The sequence below is a fragment of the Phacochoerus africanus genome, chromosome 4 (genome assembly GCF_016906955.1).
Source record: "Phacochoerus africanus isolate WHEZ1 chromosome 4, ROS_Pafr_v1, whole genome shotgun sequence".
In the NCBI taxonomy this organism is placed as follows: Eukaryota; Metazoa; Chordata; class Mammalia; order Artiodactyla; family Suidae; genus Phacochoerus; species Phacochoerus africanus.
The window spans coordinates 6,625,218-6,642,693 of NC_062547.1; the positions used below are offsets into that span (position 1 = coordinate 6,625,218).

Below are 17,476 nucleotides of genomic sequence, written 5' to 3' on the forward strand. Positions count from 1 at the left end.
TAGTCGAAATAGGAGAGTGTCGTTTTTCTTAAAGTGACAGGCTCAAGGCAAGGGGGTCCGTCCAGCGGTTGCGAGAGCGATTTAGCTATTCCAAGTGCCATCACTGGGCACATTTCAGGAGCACAGTCTCAGGTTTCCATCCCTTCTTGGGAGAGGCATGAATTGTTTCCCAGGTGAAGGGAAGCAGTAAATCTTAGACAACGCGTTCCAAGAGCTCCAAGTGCAGCCAGTTCCGTTCTCCATTCTTGCCTTACCCCCACTGCCGGCTCTGCAAAGCGGAGCTCCTGGCCCCAGTTTCAGACATGAAGGGAATGAAGCGCAGAGAAAGGGTCACACGGCCCTGCAACTTCGGAGCCAAGAACCACACTCGGGATTGCCCCTCTCCCAAGCCAGGATCTTTCCCCCAGTTTTACAGATGCAGACGTAGAGGGCGGGGACGGTCCCTCCTTAGCAGAAACCAACCTCGACCTTAAACCTGTTGTCACGGGAGGTGGGGGCTACGGGCTACACTTCCTCTCCTTCTGCCTCTCATTGCCCGCCTACCCGGTAACTCCCAGACCAAATCGCCCTGCAGCCTCTGGGAGGAGAGCGGTGCTACCCGCCCGCGTCATCTGATGCTGTTTCCTGCAGGAGAGAGAACAGCGGAAAAAAGTGAAACTCCACCCTCCACCTCTGCCTCCCGCCCCCGGGGCCAAAGTACAAAGGGAGGAGGAAGAAGGGAACGGGGTTGGAGCCATTGGGTCGCGAGAGCTGAGCCAGGAAGAGGCAGCTCAACCTAGAGACACTCCAGCTACCCCCCTGCGCAGAGACCCAACGGGAGTCCAGGCACTGCCCCTCGCTGGCCCCACCTTTCACTTGGCGGGTGCTGGAGCCGGGCTCCAAGGACTGCTCTGGACTGAGGGACGCCCGGGCCCCTCTGTGCCGGCCATGGTGAGACATCGGAGGCCCTGGGGGTCCACCCCCCCAGCCTGACCACACTGCTTCCCTAGGTCGCCCTCCTCCGGAAGTCCGAGATGCGGTGGGCCGGGAGGCGACACTCCTGGCTCCCCAGAGAGGCGTGGGTCTGGGGCTGAGGGCCAGGGCTCGGATGCCCAGGTTCCGGGACTAGGGCCTCGGCCGTCAGCAAGGGTGGGGACCGGGGCACCCAGGGAAGGTCCCCCACACCCGCCAGTGCCAGCTCCCAGCTATGGAGCCCTTGAAGAACCTCTTCCTCAAGAGCCCCCTGGGGTCATGGAACAGCAGTGGCAATGGGGGCAGCGGGGGCAGTGGCAGCGGAGGTTGGCCAGAGGGGTCCCCGAAGGCTGCAGCTTATGCCAACCCTGTGTGGACAGCCCTGTTTGACTACGAGCCCAATGGGCAGGACGAGTTGGCCCTGCGGAAGGGCGACCGAGTGGAGGTGCTGTCCCGAGATGCAGCTATCTCGGGTGATGAGGGCTGGTGGGCGGGCCAGGTAGGTGGCCAGGTGGGCATCTTTCCGTCCAACTATGTGTCTCGGGGCGGTGGTCCCCCCCCCTGCGAGATGGCCAGCTTCCAGGAGCTGCGGCTGGAGGAGGTGATTGGCATCGGTGGCTTCGGCAAGGTCTACCGTGGCAGCTGGCGGGGTGAGCTGGTGGCCGTGAAGGCAGCTCGCCAGGACCCCGACGAGGACATCAGTGTGACAGCTGAGAGCGTGCGACAGGAGGCTCGGCTTTTCGCCATGCTGGCACACCCCAACATCATTGCTCTCAAGGCCGTGTGCCTGGAGGAGCCCAACCTGTGCCTGGTGATGGAGTATGCTGCCGGTGGGCCCCTGAGCCGTGCCCTGGCTGGGCGGCGCGTGCCCCCCCATGTGCTCGTCAACTGGGCTGTGCAGATTGCCCGTGGAATGCACTACCTGCACTGCGAGGCCCTGGTGCCTGTCATCCACCGAGACCTCAAGTCCAACAACAGTGAGTTCGGGGGAGCGTGGCCGGAGGGTGGCATGGCCCAAGCAGACAGCTGCTGCCAGCTCTTAGCTGAGCCGACCCAGGGGTTTCCTAGAAGTGGCAGCTCCTGCCCAAGGATTGTCCCAGTTCCCTGGGGGGACCCGTAGGCTCACATCAGTGCCAAAGCAGGAACCCCAGGCACCCAACAGAGCCCCAGCAGGAGTCCCTAACCCCAGCTCACAGCTGCCAAGTTAAAAAATGGGAATCTCGGAGTTCTCTGGCGGCTCAGTGGATCAGGGATCCGGCATTGCCAGGGCTATGTCTCTGGCAACAGCCGTGGCCCGAGTTCGATCCCTGGCCTGGGAACTTCCAAACACCACGGTCTCTCGAGCGGACCATAAGCAACCTGCCTACCATACGTGGCCACTAGCTCAGGGGAGGCGAGTCCTGGGCGCTGGCACCCCTCATCTTCAGGGAACTCCCTTGAAGTTCACACGCACCCACAGTAAAGGGGCAGCTTCTCCAGAAGAGAAATCTCAAAGGGGCAAGCCCCCCCATTGTGGCCAAAACTGGGGCCAGGGATGGAATTCTGGCCCCACTCCTACCCCTGGCTGCACCATCTCTAGCTGGTTATTTCAACTCAGAGCTCTGATTTCAGTCTCCGTAAAAAGGGAATGTTTGGGAGTGTGAAGCGGCTTAGCACACGGGTATCTGACACCTGGCACGCAGTGGGTCATCCACCATGGGTGTGGACATTTGAAAGCTGGATCACTAAGAGGGCTTCGCCTGGAATCAGCATTTGGAGTGGGCGTGGCGGGGCTAAGGGAGACTCAGGGGCAAGGCACTCCATCTCCAGCCATTTCAGGTCGCACGTGCTGCCCGGCCCAAGACAAGCAAGTGACAGGTTCAGAGGGCTCTCTGAAGCAGGCAAGCTTGACACCAGGCCCAGAGCCGGGAGTGTTCCAAGAGGCACCCAGGTGGATGTCCCCGCAGGGCCTGATGAGAGCAAAGGCAAGGAGGCAGGACTGAGCACAGCAGTGGGGACACGGACTGGGCCTGTAGAGCCAGAGGAAGTGCAGGGAGGACCAGTGGGGTCACTGGAGAGGCAGGGGTGGCTCTTGGAAGGGTGCGCAAGGATATTTGGAGCCTCCTAGCCTGGGCTGACCGTGGTTAAGGGGCTCAGGGTTGGGGTGGGGGGGCAGAACACCAGGCCCAGTGATCTCCAAATCTTCACAAGGGCTACAGGGGCCTTGGGGGGGCCTGCCAGCCACCCCACCCACTCCTCTCATCCATAGTGGGGCGCAGTTCCCACCTCTCAGCCTCGCTTCTGGCCCTAGCCATCGAGGGACCCCCACTCCCTGCCCATCCCGAGGGGGATTCCCCGAAGGCCTGGGGGGAGGGGACCCCCGTCTTCTGTTTTTCCTCTAGTTTTCTTTCCAGAAAAAATGGAACAATAGCCCAGGCCCCTGCTCCCCACCCTCCCCTCCGCTTCCTGCGTTTCCTGCTGCCCCCGAGCCGGCTTCCTGCCCCTGCTCCAGCCTCTGCTCTCTCCCCAGCCCAGCTGCCTGCAGGGGAGGAAAGAGCTGGGGGTGGGGGGTTTGTGGGAGAGGAAGGAGCCAGGGATCACACCCCCACTCCCCCGCCCCCAGTTCTCTGCTTCCCTCCCAGCGTCTGGGTGGTGGTATAGGGCAGGCAGGGTGCCCTCAGCAAGGCTGAGCCTGGCCTCCCACTTCGCAGACCCCAGTCCTAGGCCCAGGGTGCTGTCTGCAGGATTGAGGGGGGAGTCCCTGGGTTGGGGGGGGGCACAAGCAGGAAACAATGGCGTGATTTTCCTGGACAATGGGGGCCTTGTGAGGAAGCCTGGTGGGGAGAGGAGGGGGAATTCTCTGGGCCCACGAGTCACAGGACTGACCAGCCAGCCCGGCCTGGGCCTGACCTCCCCCGATTCTCTCCCAAAGGACGCCCCCCCACCCCCCAATTGGAGACCTGGGCCAGGCCTCCCAGAAAGAAGAAGTAAGGACCATGGGAGGGAAGCGGAAGAGGTGTGAGCTGCCCAGGCCCCTCCCAAGATCCAGAGGCAGCCCAGGGAGGGGGCTGGAGGCTGGGTCCCCTTTGGAGGACAGAGTACCCTGAGGGGATGCTGGGAGGAGAATCTCTAGCCCCTTCTCCTCCCAGGGACCCCTAGCCGCCCCGTCCCAACGTCTGCATCAGACACCAGGAGAGCAACTTGGGTTGGACAAATTCAAGGCATTTAGATAAAAGCAGAGGCCTAGCAGGTGAGGATGAGGCTTCGTGGGTGTCAGGTCAAGTCTGGACGGGAGGTGGCAGAAAGGCCATCAATACAAAGATATCCTGAGACTTCGAGTTGCTGCCCCCCTCTGGCTTCAGATTACCTGACTGAAAAAGGGAGGCTGGCCTCCCCACTTGAGATGCTGGCGCAGAAAGTACTTCATCGGTCTGTGAGGTACCACGAGTGGCTAGAGACCTGGCCAAGTAGCAGCAGGGCTTGGTCTTCAAGAGGGTGGGTGGGTCCTGGCACCAGAGGAGCAGGGAGACCCTCTCCACCCCCAGCACACACACCCCTCTGCCTGGTCCATCTCCAGCCACCTGCCCCAGCCTCCTGTGGTTCTTCTTTAGAGTGACCTTGCTCAGTGATCTGATTCTGGGTGTCCAGCAGCCAGGCAGGCTGTTGCGAAGCTGGGAGTAAGTTGTGAGAGAGGCTGGAGAGGAGAGAGTCAACATGAGACTTGAAGCAGAATTTTTAGGGCAGCTGGCAGTTGGTATACTCGTGCTGAATCTCAGACCCTGCACTAAGGCTTTAAAAAGCATGATCCTCTGGAGTCTCCATCGTGGCTCAGGGGTTAACGAATCTGACTAGGAACCATGAGGTTGTGAGTTTGATCCCTGGCGTTGCCGTGAGCTGTGGTATAGGTTGCAGACGCAGCTGGGATCCTGCGTTGTTGTGGCTGTGGTGTAGGCTGGTGGCTACAGCTCCGATTCAACCCCTAGCCTGGGAACCTCCATATGCCGTAGGTGCGGCCCTAGAAAAGGCGAAAAAGAAAAAAAAAAAAAAAAAGCATGATCCTGGATTTTTCGTTGTGGCTCAGTGGGTTAAGAACCCCACTAGTATCCATGAGGAGGTAGGTTCCATCCCTGGCCTCACTCGGTGAGTTAACGATCTGCCATTGCCACAAGCTGGGCGGTGGGTCGCAGATGAAGCTCAGAACCCTCGTTGCTGTGCCGCGGTGTAGGCTAGCAGCTGCAGCCCCAGTTTGACCCCTAGCCTGGGAATTTCCATATGCTGCAGGTGTGGCCCTAAGAAAAAGAAAAATAAATAAATTAAAAGCATGATCCTGTTGGATACTCATGATGACCCTCGGGTGGGTGTTGTTGTCATCCTCAGCTTTATTAATGATTTAGGACTCAGCCCCAGTCTGGCTCTCAGAGGAGAGGGTGCACTGCAGGACCGTTGTCTGAATTTGGAGATTGCAGGCAGATGTGCTGTAGCCACAGTGGGGCACGGTGCGGGAGGAAGGTGGTTGTTGGGGGCATACAGAGATCAGGTGGGGCAGCTGACTGGCAGCTGGATTGACTTCTGGCCTGGAGTTCCAAATGTGGGAGAGGCCAGGCCACTGTCTTGGGGCAGTGGGCCGAGGTTGAGGGGAGGCCAGGCTCCACAGAACGGCGGCATTGAAAAGGCCAAGGGTGGGGAGGCCCTAAAGGAAACAGCACAAGCAGCCAGGGGCCTTGGGAGCCAAGGACAGCAGGGAGGGGCTGGGCAGCAGTGCCAGATGGCCCCACAGAGCCAGAGAGCTTGGCCAGCAGCAAGATCAGGAGTTGTGGCCTTAGGCCTAGAAAAGTGAATACCCTGGTTCTGCCACCTCCTCTGAGAAGTCTTCCCTGATTCACCAGGCTGTGTTAGGTACGCGTCTCCCCTGCCCCATCAGCCCCAAGTATCCTGTGCTGCCTCCATTGTGGTGCTGCTGCCCTGGGCAGGATTGCTGGAAGGTGTGCCCTGGAACGACATGTGCTCAGAAGTCTAGTTGGCTTGGATGTGGATTCTCTGCAACGCAGTTGGTTATAATCAGAAAAAAAGAGAGGTTGGGAGTTCCTGTCGTGGCTCAGGGGAAACGAATCCAACTAGGAACCTCAAGGTTGCGGGTTGGATCCCTGGCCTCGCTCAGTGGGTTAAGGATCTGGTGTTGCCGTGAGCTGTGGTGTAGGTCGCAGACTCGGCTCAGATCTGGCGTGGCTGTGGCTGTGGCGTAGGCCGGCACCTGTAGCTCCAATTCGACCCCTAGCCTGGGAACTTCCATGTACCGCGGGTGTGGACCTAAAACGAAAAAGAAAAAGAGAGAGGCTTCCTCAGACCCTTGAGAATTCTATGACTTTGCCCTCTTTTTATTCCTCGAAAACTTCTCCCCTTTGAGCCATGCTTGTCCCCGTAAGAGATTTGCAAGTTGCTGTTTCTCCTCTCCGAACAGAGTCTGGTGGCCCCATTTGGGACAAAGCCACCAGCCCCTGCCAAGTCCATCCACTCCTATATTTGTCCCAAACTCCTTTCTGGCCAAGAACCACCACTTTCTTAGATCCCCATCCTTCCTCTTCACACCCAACTGATAGCTTTTGGAGTCTTTCCTTGCCCTGGGAGTGGCCGCACTGGCCAGTGGGATTTGGGCACCAGGGGCCGCCCCAGTGCCTGCTGCACTTCCTTTCTCACCAGGGGGTTCCCTCCTGCTCCCCACCCCGAGGGAGGTTCTGATTCACACTCCTGCCTCAGCAAAATGACAAGACAGGTTTCTCTTGAAATCAAAGCCACAAATGCTGAGAGGCTGCCAGGTTGCCCGTTTCTATTCAGTGCAGTGTTGGGGGAAAGTTAAAGCACTGGCTTTGGAACCACACAGACCGGGTTGTGATATCTGCTTTATTTGCATATGACTTTGGCTAAATCAGGTCCTTGCTCAGTTTCCTCTTCTGCAAAAGGGGCATAATGATGTCTACCTCATAGATTTGTGTGTGTGTGTGTGTGTGTGTGAGTGCTGGTGCTGAGTGTGTAAAATGCCTGGCCCCTGGTAGCCCTGTTTCCCAGCATTGTCATGATTATCTGATTCTACCCCAACCCCAGCTCCGAGCTTTCCAGGGCAAGATCTAGACCCGTTCACCTCAGTGCCCCCAGTAACCAGCCAGGATGTCTATCAAATGACACTTTGCTGCCAGCTCCTCCCTTGTCCCCACCGCCTGAGCCTGCCTCTTCCCTTCCCCAGTTCTGCTGCTGCAGCCCATTGAAGGTGACGACATGGAGCACAAGACCCTGAAGATCACTGACTTCGGCCTGGCCCGCGAGTGGCACAAAACCACGCAAATGAGTGCTGCGGGCACCTATGCCTGGATGGCTCCTGAGGTTATCAAGGCCTCCACCTTCTCTAAGGGCAGCGATGTCTGGAGGTGAGGTCTGGGTGGAGGCTGGACAGATATGGGACTGCAGAAGGCAGAGGTGGCTGCCAAAATCTAGGGCCGGGCAAGCAAGCAGAGCCCAGGGGGAGGGATACAAACCACTTAGCTGTTGGCTGCTTTGGGGTGAAATGGCGATGAATAAGTAGAGAAAGGGACACAGAGCCTTTGTCTCACCCACAGCTTTGGGGTGCTGCTGTGGGAACTGCTGACTGGGGAGGTGCCCTACCGTGGCATCGACTGCCTTGCTGTAGCCTATGGAGTGGCCGTTAACAAGCTCACACTGCCCATCCCTTCCACCTGCCCCGAGCCCTTCGCACAGCTCATGGCCGGTAAGGGGATGGGGCAGGAGGTTGAGGGGCAGAGCTCCTTGGCCCAGGACGTATCCACGTCCAGAACCCTTCTTAATCTGGTCCCCCTCCACTCCCTTTCCTCAGACTGCTGGGCGCAGGACCCCCACCGCAGGCCCGACTTCGCCTCCATCCTTCAACAGTTGGAGGCGCTGGAGGCTCAGGTGCTGCGGGAAATGCCGCGAGACTCCTTCCATTCCATGCAGGAAGGCTGGAAGCGCGAGATCCAAGGCCTCTTCGACGAGCTGCGGGCCAAGGAAAAGGTAGGAGTCGGGGTCCCAGGGTTGGAAGGATCCGCCCGGAAGGAATGTCTCCCTGGTTTCTACGGAGCAGGGGGTGAGGGTGAGCGCCCGGGACCGTATCGGGCTGATTCCACCGCCTTCACTGTCCCGGACACAGGAACTACTGAGCCGCGAGGAGGAGCTGACCCGCGCGGCACGTGAGCAGCGGTCACAGGCGGAGCAGCTGCGGCGGCGTGAGCACCTGCTGGCTCAGTGGGAGCTGGAAGTGTTCGAGCGCGAGTTAACGCTGCTGTTGCAGCAGGTTGACCGCGAGCGGCCGCACGTCCGCCGCCGCCGCGGTACCTTCAAGCGCAGCAAACTCCGCGCGCGCGACGGCGGCGAGCGTATCAGCATGCCGCTGGGTAAGGGGCGGGCCCCAGCCTGCCGCCCTGCCATTGGTTTCTTAGGCGGCGGGGTGGGGTCAGGCCTGGGTGCTGGCCACACTGGGATTGGTCTAGGGTGCTGGTGGGTGGGCCTGTGAGCTCAGGCTGGAAAGGGTGGGACCGAGTGTCTGTTTTCGCCTGTGGGCGGGCTATGGCGGGAATATTTGCATGAGGGCCTGGGAGTGGCTGCGGCCGGGAAGGGGCGGGGCTCTTGAAAGTTCTGGGAATGCCAAGGGGGCGGGGTGGGCCGCCTCCTGGGAATCTGCAACTTCGCTGTGCTCTGCGTGGAAGTCTGCCCGACAGCCTCGGGCCCAGGAAGGCAGTGAGGCTGGCCCCAGTCACCCACCCAGCGTACCAGACCCAGTGCCAGCACGGCCTGCGTGGCCTGGGAGCCAGAGGAGGGCCCCTGCGGGTTACAATCCTTTCTCTCCTTCACTACAAACCTGCCCTCTGCTTCCTCCCCCAACCCCAGACTTCAAACACCGCATCACCGTGCAGGCCTCCCCCGGCCTGGACAGGAGGAGAAACGTCTTCGAGGTTGGGGCCGGCGACTCGCCCACCTTCCCCAGGTTCCGGGCCATCCAATGTAAGAAACTTCGCCTCCCCTTGCCCATGCCCTCCCCCCTTCATGGCAGCCCTCATCCTTTTGCCAAACCTTATCCTTGGAAGTGGATTCCACCCGCTGTTTCTTCCTCTTCCTCCGACCTCCCAGACTTCCTACCCTATCTGTCTAAACTGGTACCTTTGAGTTCTCCAAGGAGCATTCATTTTACAATTTCTTTTCTGTCTAACAATCATGTGACGCTGTGTACCACTCATTTTCCCAAATGCTTTGATAGCATTAACGTGATTCCTCACAGTAACCCTGTGAGGTGGATATTCTTGTTATTATCTAAATTTTATTCATGAGAAAAGTGAAAAAGGTAATTGCCTACTGCCACACAGCTAGTTTAAGGGGCAAGAGTCAGAATTCAAACCCAGGCAGTTTATAGCAGTATCCGGACTAACTGCTAAGCAGCAATGCCAGCTGAAGGACTAGATGAGAGGGCCCACCCCTCTGCCAGTCCCAGGACCCACACCCACCTACCCCACTCCAGTTCTGTGCAGATTCTCTGCCCCAAAGCTCACCCAGGGAATGGTAAGGGTGACCTACCATCCTTTAAGAAGTTGCCCCTGAAACCTGACTCTCATGATGGGAGGACAAGGATCAGGGTGCCTGACCTCAGCTCAGATGCCATTGGTTTCTGCCCCCCACCCCCACCCCACGCGCACCACAGTGGAGCCTGCAGAACAAGGCCAGGCATGGGGCCGACAGTCCCCACGGCGTCTGGAGGACTCGAGCAATGGAGAGCGGCGAGCATACTGGGCCTGGGGTCCCAGTTCCCCCAAGCCCGGAGAAGCCCAGAACGGGAGGTGAGTGCCTGAGTGTCACCCACGCAGCATCATGCGCCTCCCAACAGTCCTGAGGTTCACAACATACATCCTCCTTCCCATCCCCCTACCAGGAGAAGGTCCCGCATGGACGAAGCCACGTGGTACCTGGATTCAGATGACTCATCCCCCTTAGGATCTCCTTCCACACCCCCGGTGCTCAATGGTGAGTGGCTTTGCTCCCCCTCTCCCCCATACTGTTGCTGCACTCCTGCAGGTACGTGGGGAGGCTGCAAGAAGCCAACAGGCAAGGCAGGCTGTTCCTAGAACCCAGGCCTGACCTATATGCCCACAACTGAGCTGGATCCAGCCTAGGCCTCAGGGGGCCCAGAGTCTATGCTTATCAGAATCTCTTCTGAGAAACCTGTAGGTGGAAAAGTGGATAAGAAAGCTGAACAGGTGGGGATCGAGGGCCCACTCTCACTGCATCTGGGGCAGTTTTGGGCTTTTCTGTTCTCCACGATGATGAGGGCATGAAATGTGTGCCAGGCGTTCCATCCAAGCCACAACCCTGGGAGGGATTATTATACCCATTTGAGAGATGAGAAAACTGAGGCTCTGAGGAGTAATCTATCTGAAGCCCCCAGCTAAGGATTTTGACCCCGAGAGAGTTTGACTCCCATGCTCCGGGTGAGGTTCCCCAGAAGCTTTGACTTGAAGAAAGGATTTCTCACATCCAAACTCTTTGGAACGCGGTGGTGGGGTGGTATCAGCAGAAAGTGGGGTTTCCATGTGAAGGGCTCCGCTCAGCACTGTGCAGCATTGGCAGGGACTGGAAAGTTGTGGTCTCCCTTGCCTGTAGGTCCCTTTAGAGCCCCCAGCTGCTTCTCACAGCCAGAATGCAGGACCAGGCTGAGCTGTTATCAGACCAGAGTCCTGTTCAGCTAACAAGTTACACTCACTCTTCTCGCCCCACCCAGCCCCTCAACTCCACCATTACCTGAGCTCCAATTCGCAGTAATAAGAACAGCGAACATGGGTTGGCTCCCTCCTCTGTTTCATTTTATACAGGGGAAAACTGGGAGTTAAGTGCTTTGAAATAGTCTGACAAGAGAGGCAGAGCCCTCCCTGGACCCCCGTCTGCCCCCACCGTTTTCTGCTCCCTTAGTTGCATTGCCCCAAGTTGGCTGTGCTGCAGGGGCAGAACTGAGAATTGGAAGGCTTAGCGTCACCTGTTCTAGAATATACCAGGCCAGAGAGTCAGTAGAGAACTTGAGGTCCCACAACCTGGGTGCGGGGGTGGAAGCAGCCCCTGATCATATTCTGCAAACCTCTTTGGTCTCGCCCTCCCCGAGCTCCCGGGAGCAGGAGCACAAGGCCTGGACCCCCTCCTCCAGCTTGCTCCCCTCACCTAAAATGATAGCACCTGTCCCAGCTCAGCTGCTGGCGGAGGACTTGGTTTCCCCAGTGCAAACCCGCACTCCACTCCCATCCTGGGCCCATAAGAATGCATGACCTTGACTTCTCAACCACCCACGCAGTCACAAACCTGGCTAAGCATCAAAGAAGACCTGTGAGATTGTCCCAGGCATTAGCCACAACCTTGGGGAGCCCTGACTCCCAGCCTCCAGCCCTTCCTGGATGTTCTGGCCCCGGGGAAACTGGTTGCAGTGAGTTGCATTTTGGTGGGTGCAGCCACCCTGCAGTCGCAGTGACTGCCCGTGAGCTTGCCCTGGAGCCGCTAATTATCACGAGGCTGGGTCTTCTCCATGAGGCCCCACGGAAGCTATGTCACCTCCCTCTCTGGGTCAAGAATGGCTTTTCTGCTTTCTCCTTAACAATAGGGTTGCCAGTTCTTACTGCCAGGAAGCTCAGTGGCAAATTAAACTCCTCGCCGAGTTACCTTGGGCAAGTCACTTACTTCTGGGGACCCCAGTTTCTCAGCATAGTGACCTCAGGAACTGCTTTCCATTCTCAGATTGTGTCCTAACCTCCATCTTCACTTCGCTTGGTCCCATTTTTAAACGTGTTTTTCCCCCGTTCTCTTTAAGAGCACCGTAGATGATCAGTTTCTTCACCTGTAAAATGGGCTAATAGCAATCACCCTGTGTGGCTGTCGCAGGCCTGCATGAATGGATCCTGCCATCAAACATGTATTGACACCTATTATGAGCCAGGCGTCGATGGTCTAGAGAGGAACACGGCCCCGACCTCTGGGAGGGCCTTGTCTGTTGGAAGAGGCTGACTCACAAGGAAACAAGTACAGCAGAGAGTAGTATGGCGGGCGGGGGGTAGGGGTTAGGGCTGTTCAAGGTAGAACATGTGCCAGAACCACACAGCTTATGGAGGAGTCTGGCAAGGCTTCTAAAAAGGGGAAACGCTCTTGTTTTCCTCTGCGCTGGACTCCATGTCTGACACGTGTGGGAGTTTTCCCCACACCTGCCAATTATGGGCCACCAGCTGCGTGTCCTACAGTTCAATCCAGTTCTGATGCTGCCCACCTGGAGTTAGTGTCAGATGCCAGTTGTAAGTCCACGTTGTCACCTGTGCTCCTCACCAACCAGCTATAAATCGGAGGCTCCCACGACCCCCTTCTTCAGATTTGATCATTTGCTAGAGAGCTCACAGAATGCCAGAAAACCATTTACCCTTCTTAGATGACCATTTATCATAAAGGATACAGATCAAGAGCAAGCAAATGAGTTTCGGAGGGCAGGGTCTGTGGGAGGGGCACAGAGCTTCCGTGCCCTCTCCAGGCGCGCTGCTGCTATCCCAGCTCCTTTGAACCCAGAAGTTCCCTGAACCCTTTGGCTAAGGTTTTTATGGAGGCTTCATTACATGGACATGATTGATGCGTTAAACCATTGGCCCTTGGTGATAGGACTCGGTCTCCAGCCCTCCTCTCCCCGTGCAGGTGGAGACTGAAAGTTCCCACCCACTCATCGCAAATTTTGTTCCCCTGGCAACCAGATCCCATCCTTAGGAGCCGTTCCGAAAAGGACCACATCAACATGAACTCAGATGTGGTTAAAAGAAGCTTGTTATGAATGACGAAACGTGCTCCTTTCGCCTTTATCAGCCTAACGCTCAGGAAATTCTAAGGGTCTTGGGAATCCTGTAACAGGAATGAGATGAAGACCAAATGTGTACTTTATTGGCAAATCACCCTGTCACAGCATCACAGAGGATGGGACGGCTCAGCTGGGTCTTGCATGGCAAAGAAGGGATCACTGAGAGCGGAGGTGGGACGGGCATGCTGGACAGAGGCGGTGGCCTGTGTGCAGCTGCGGGACTCACCTGGGGGAGAGGGATTCCCCACTGGAACTCGGGGTGTCACAGGCCTGAAGCCAGGCCTGCATCCCTGTGTCTGTGGAGCTCAGGGTAGCCCCAGCACATGGGCCAGCAGATGTTTGTTGAATGAATGGACAAGTGACTGGAGCTGGAAAGGCAGGCAGGAGCCAGTTCAGAAAGGGCCTGGAAATCGATGGGGGAGTTTTTAAGCAGAGACGTGTCTTTGGCAGACTTGCGTTTTTTTGGGGGTTTTTTTTTGGTTTTTGTTTGTTTGTTTGTTTTGTCTTTTTGCTATTTCTTTGGGCTGCTCCCGCGGCATATGAAGGTTCCCAGGCTAGGGGTCGAATCGGAGCTGTAGGCCCTGGCCTCCGCCAGAGCCACAGTAACGCGGGATCCGAGCCGCGTCTGCAGCCTATACCACAGCTCACGGCAACGCCGGATCGTTAACCCACTGAGCAGGGGCAGGGACCGAACCCGCAACCTCATGGTTCCTAGTCGGATTCGTTAACCACTGCGCCACGACGGGAACTCCAGACTTGTGTTTTAGAAGGCAGTGGCCCTGGCAGGGGTGGGTGGGCTAGCGGATGAGGATCAGAGAGATGGGGAGCTCCCTTATGGTGCAGTGGGTTAAGGATCCAGAGTTGTCACTGCAGTGGCTAGGGTTGCTGCTGTGGCATGGATTCCATCCCTGGCCCAGGAACTCCCACATGCCACAGGGAAAGAAGAAAGAGAGATGGGATAGGGGTTGGGGCTGAGAACAGGAACCCCAGGCACGGTCCCGGTTCATAGCAGAAGCTCACTCTTCCCAGCTTTACATTTCTTCCTCTGGACACCAGCCCAGTGCTCTACTCCAGGCAGGCCCAAAGAAGAGAGGGAAGGCTTTGAAAGCCCAGACAAGAAGCTTGGACTCTTCTAGTGGCAGTGGAGAGCCATGGCAGGCTGTAGAGCTAAGGAGGACCTGACAAAACTGGGGTTTGTGGGAGAGCCATTACCGACCAGCCTTCCTCCTCAATCGTGGGTTCCCCAGACCCAGCCCAGGTGGTCAGGAGGGAGTCAGGCCAACCCCAGGCCCACAGGTTAGGGCACAGGTGTCTTGAAATCCAGAGCCGAGTCTGGATGGGCAGTGGTGGAAACCAAAAGCTCTATCACCCCTACCTGGAGGCCCCCTCCACCCCTTACTGGCTGCACAGGTTTAGCTAAGCCCTTAACCTCTCTGAGCCTGGAACCCCTGGGGCGTGAGAATCAAACAACATAACGCCCTTGAAATCACTGAGCTCAGGCCTGTCCCAGACAGCCAACCTCTCCAAGCCTGAGTTTTCTCATCTCTGGAACAGAGACGGTTATGGGCTGTTGTGTGCAGTGGAACTAACCTGAGTGCCCTACACAAACGACTGCTGGAGGAGGGGCAGGCAAGCAGAAGGGCCAGCGCTGGCAGTTCCCGTTGTGGCTCAAGGGTTAAGAACCTGACTAGTATCCGTGAGGACACAGGTTCGATCCCTGGCCTCACTCAGTGGGTTAAGGGTCCAGCGTTGAGGGAAGCTGTGGTGTAGGTCGCAGAGGTGGCCTGAATCTGGCATTGCTGTGGCTGTGGCCAAGACCAGCAGTTGGAGCTCCGATTTAACCCCTAGCCAGGAACTTCCACAAACTGCAGGTGCAGCCTGTAAAAAGGGGGGGCGGGGGCGAGGGCTGCCCCACCAGACAGGGGGTGGACACACGCACGGGTCTCAGCCTCCCTGTGATCTGGCCTCCACTGGCTTCCCGGCAGAACCAGCTCCTCTCCAGCCCACCCACCCTCTCTGGGCTCCAGGGCACCAGACTGCCTCCCGGGCTTTGCTCCCGCTGGCTCCTCCGTCTGCGCTGCCCTGCCCCCACTCACCCCTTGGGAAAGGCCCCAACAGGTTGTGCGCGCGCGGGGCAGGTAGCCTGGGAGGAGTCTGGCTGGGAGCAGTGGAGTCGGGGAAGATGTTGGTGGGGAGCAGAAGTCAGCCTAACCTGTGTGCCCATCGCCAGGTAACCCCCCGCGGCCGAGCCCGGAGCCCGAGGAGCCTCGGCGGCCCAGCCCGGCGGAGCGCGGCAGCGGCTCCGGGACGCCCAAGCTGATCCAGCGCGCGCTACTGCGCGGCACCGCCCTGCTCGCCTCGCTGGGCCTGGGCCGCGACCTGCAGCCGCCCGGGGGACCGGGCCGCGAGCGCGGGGAGCCCTCGCCAACGCCCCGCGCGCCACCCACGCCGTCCGCCGCCGAGCCGCCCCCCTCCCCGCTCATCCGCTTCTCCCCCAAGACGCCCGACGCCCCTGCCTCCCCGCTGAGCCCAGACGCCCCCGGTCCGCCCGCCCCTGCGCCCCTGCTGCTGGAACTGGGAGTCCCCGCCGGCCAGCGGTCAGCCAAGAGCCCCCGGCGCGAGGAGGGCAGGCGAGGTGAGTGGTCCACCGCCTGTGAGCCAGGGGAGGAGGGGCCGGTGGGGTCGTGCAAGGCAGTGAGACTGAGGTCACAGGTGTCTGCTGGACCCAAAGGTGCCCTTCGGGCGCTGAGGATGCATGTAGCCAACGAAGTTCTAGTGCAGCCATGCAGTGGCTGGGAGCGGGTTGTGAAATAATAGAAGTGACAATGATATGACCGTGAGGATAGCAAAACTCCGTGCCGGTTGCTTCCCTGTGCCAGGCTCTGTTCCTAGTACTTTAAGAAAATTGCCTCGCTTAATTATCATCACCATATGGTAAATTAGGAGCTCTGGTTATACCCATTTTGGGAATAAAATGTAAGGCATGGAGGGATCAAGGGACTCCAGGCTCCCACTAGTAAGTGGCAGAGCTGGGATCCAAGCCCAGACTCTGCTGATCAGAGACCTCTTCACTGTCTTCTTTCTTTCTTTCTTTCTTTCTTTCTTTCTTTCTTTCTTCTATGCTTCTTTCTTTTCTTCTTTCTTTCTTCTTCTCTTCTTTCTTCTTTTTTTTTTTGTCTTTTTGCTATTTCTTTGGGCCGCTCCCGTGGCATATAGAGGTTCCCAGGCTAGGGGTCTAATTGGAGCTGTAGCCACCGGCCTATGCCAGAGCCACAGCAACGCGGGATCCAAGCCGCGTCTGCAACCTACACCACAGCTCACGGCAATGCCGGATCCTTAACCCACTGAGCTAGGTCAGGGACCGAACCCGCAACCTCATGGTTCCTAGTTGGATTCGTTATCCACTGAGCCACGTCAGGAACTCCTTCTTTTCTTTTCTTTTTTTTTTTTTGTTTTTTAGGGCCACACCTGCAAAATACGGAAGTTCCTGGATAGGGGTCAAATCAGAGCTGCAGCTGCCAGCCTGTGCCACAGCCACATCCACACTAGGTGACCTACACTGCAGCCTGCGGCAATGCCGGATCCTTAATCCACTGAGCCACCAGGGGAACTCCAGAGGCCTCTTCACTCTTAACTGCTACATGATAAATAGATGCCCTACAGAGCAGGAAGGGCCATAGAATTCAAGAGTCAAGTAAGCTCACTATGCAGATGAGGAAACTGAGGCCCAGAGCAGGCAGCACCTCCTGGGGACACCCAGGAATTGATGACTGCCTGACCCTGGACCCCCTCCCACTCCCTTCCTAGGAAGCGCTGTCTCACCTCCGCCAGGGATATCACGCTCCGCCCCTGGCACCCCTGGTACCCCACGCTCACCGCCTCTGGGCCTCATCAGCCGACCTCGGCCCTCACCCCTTCGCAGCCGCATCGACCCGTGGAGCTTCGTATCAGCCGGGCCACGGCCTTCACCCCTGCCCTCGCCACAGCCTGCGCCCCGCCGGGCACCCTGGACCTTATTCCCAGACTCAGACCCCTTCTGGGACTCTCCACCTGCCAACCCCTTCCAGGGGGGCCCTCAGGACTGCAGGGCACAGACCAAAGACCCAGGTGCCCAGGCCCCATGGGCACCGGAGGCAGGGCCCTGAGTGGGACGGGCTGCTCCCCACGCTCCAGCTGCCTCTGAGGAGCCTCAGCATATACACTGGAATAGGAGCCGGGCAGGCCTCTCTAGCTGCCCTGGTTTCGCCCAGGGACCCCGCCCCCTCGGGGGGTCAGGAACACTACACTGCACAGGAAGCCTTCACACTGGAGGGGGGCTGCACCCCCACACCTGCAACCTGTGGGTCCCCCAACTTACCCGCCCCACTGGGGCCTCACACTGTACCCAGCTGGTTAGGAGGACCAGAGCCTGTCTCAGGGAATTGCCCCCCCTGGAGGTGCAGAGAGGAGGGGAGATGCAGGGGAGAGGGGCCGGCCTTAGCTGTCACCAGCACTTTTGACCAAGTCCTGCTACTGTGGCCCCTGCCCCGGGACTTAGTGCCTGGACCCCCCGCCTGGGGGTCATCTGGGGCTGGGGCTCTCTGAGTGCCTTCCTGCTGCCCTGGCCATGGTTGGGGCCATGGCCTCGGGATCCGATGAAGCCAAATAAACTCCCCAAGCACAGCC

General features: G+C 58.3%; 1 protein-coding gene across 1 annotated transcript; it reads left to right on the forward strand.

The window, feature by feature from the left end:
- The first annotated feature begins 313 nt into the window (after positions 1–313).
- Positions 314–17,473, forward strand: MAP3K11 (mitogen-activated protein kinase kinase kinase 11). The gene is made up of 10 exons (XM_047775280.1): positions 314–1,928; positions 7,169–7,349; positions 7,539–7,687; positions 7,793–7,968; positions 8,105–8,348; positions 8,842–8,955; positions 9,647–9,782; positions 9,875–9,966; positions 15,042–15,446; positions 16,619–17,473. Exons 1-10 carry the CDS (start codon positions 1,187–1,189, stop codon positions 16,954–16,956), a joined length of 2,577 nt encoding a protein of 858 aa, XP_047631236.1. The 5' UTR covers positions 314–1,186; the 3' UTR covers positions 16,957–17,473.
- Positions 17,474–17,476: the final 3 nt, after the last annotated feature.

What these genes read in the sequence shown, in the direction of transcription:
- MAP3K11 (XM_047775280.1), top strand. Translation starts at nt 1,187, where the DNA reads ATGGAGCCCTTGAAGAACCTCTTCCTCAAGAGCCCCCTGGGGTCATGG. An exon ending in AAGGGCAGCGATGTCTGGAG is followed by an intron (nt 7,350 to 7,538) that starts GTGAGGTCTGGG and finishes TCTCACCCACAG; the next exon opens with CTTTGGGGTGCTGCTGTGGG. An exon ending in AGCTGCGGGCCAAGGAAAAG is followed by an intron (nt 7,969 to 8,104) that starts GTAGGAGTCGGG and finishes TCCCGGACACAG; the next exon opens with GAACTACTGAGCCGCGAGGA.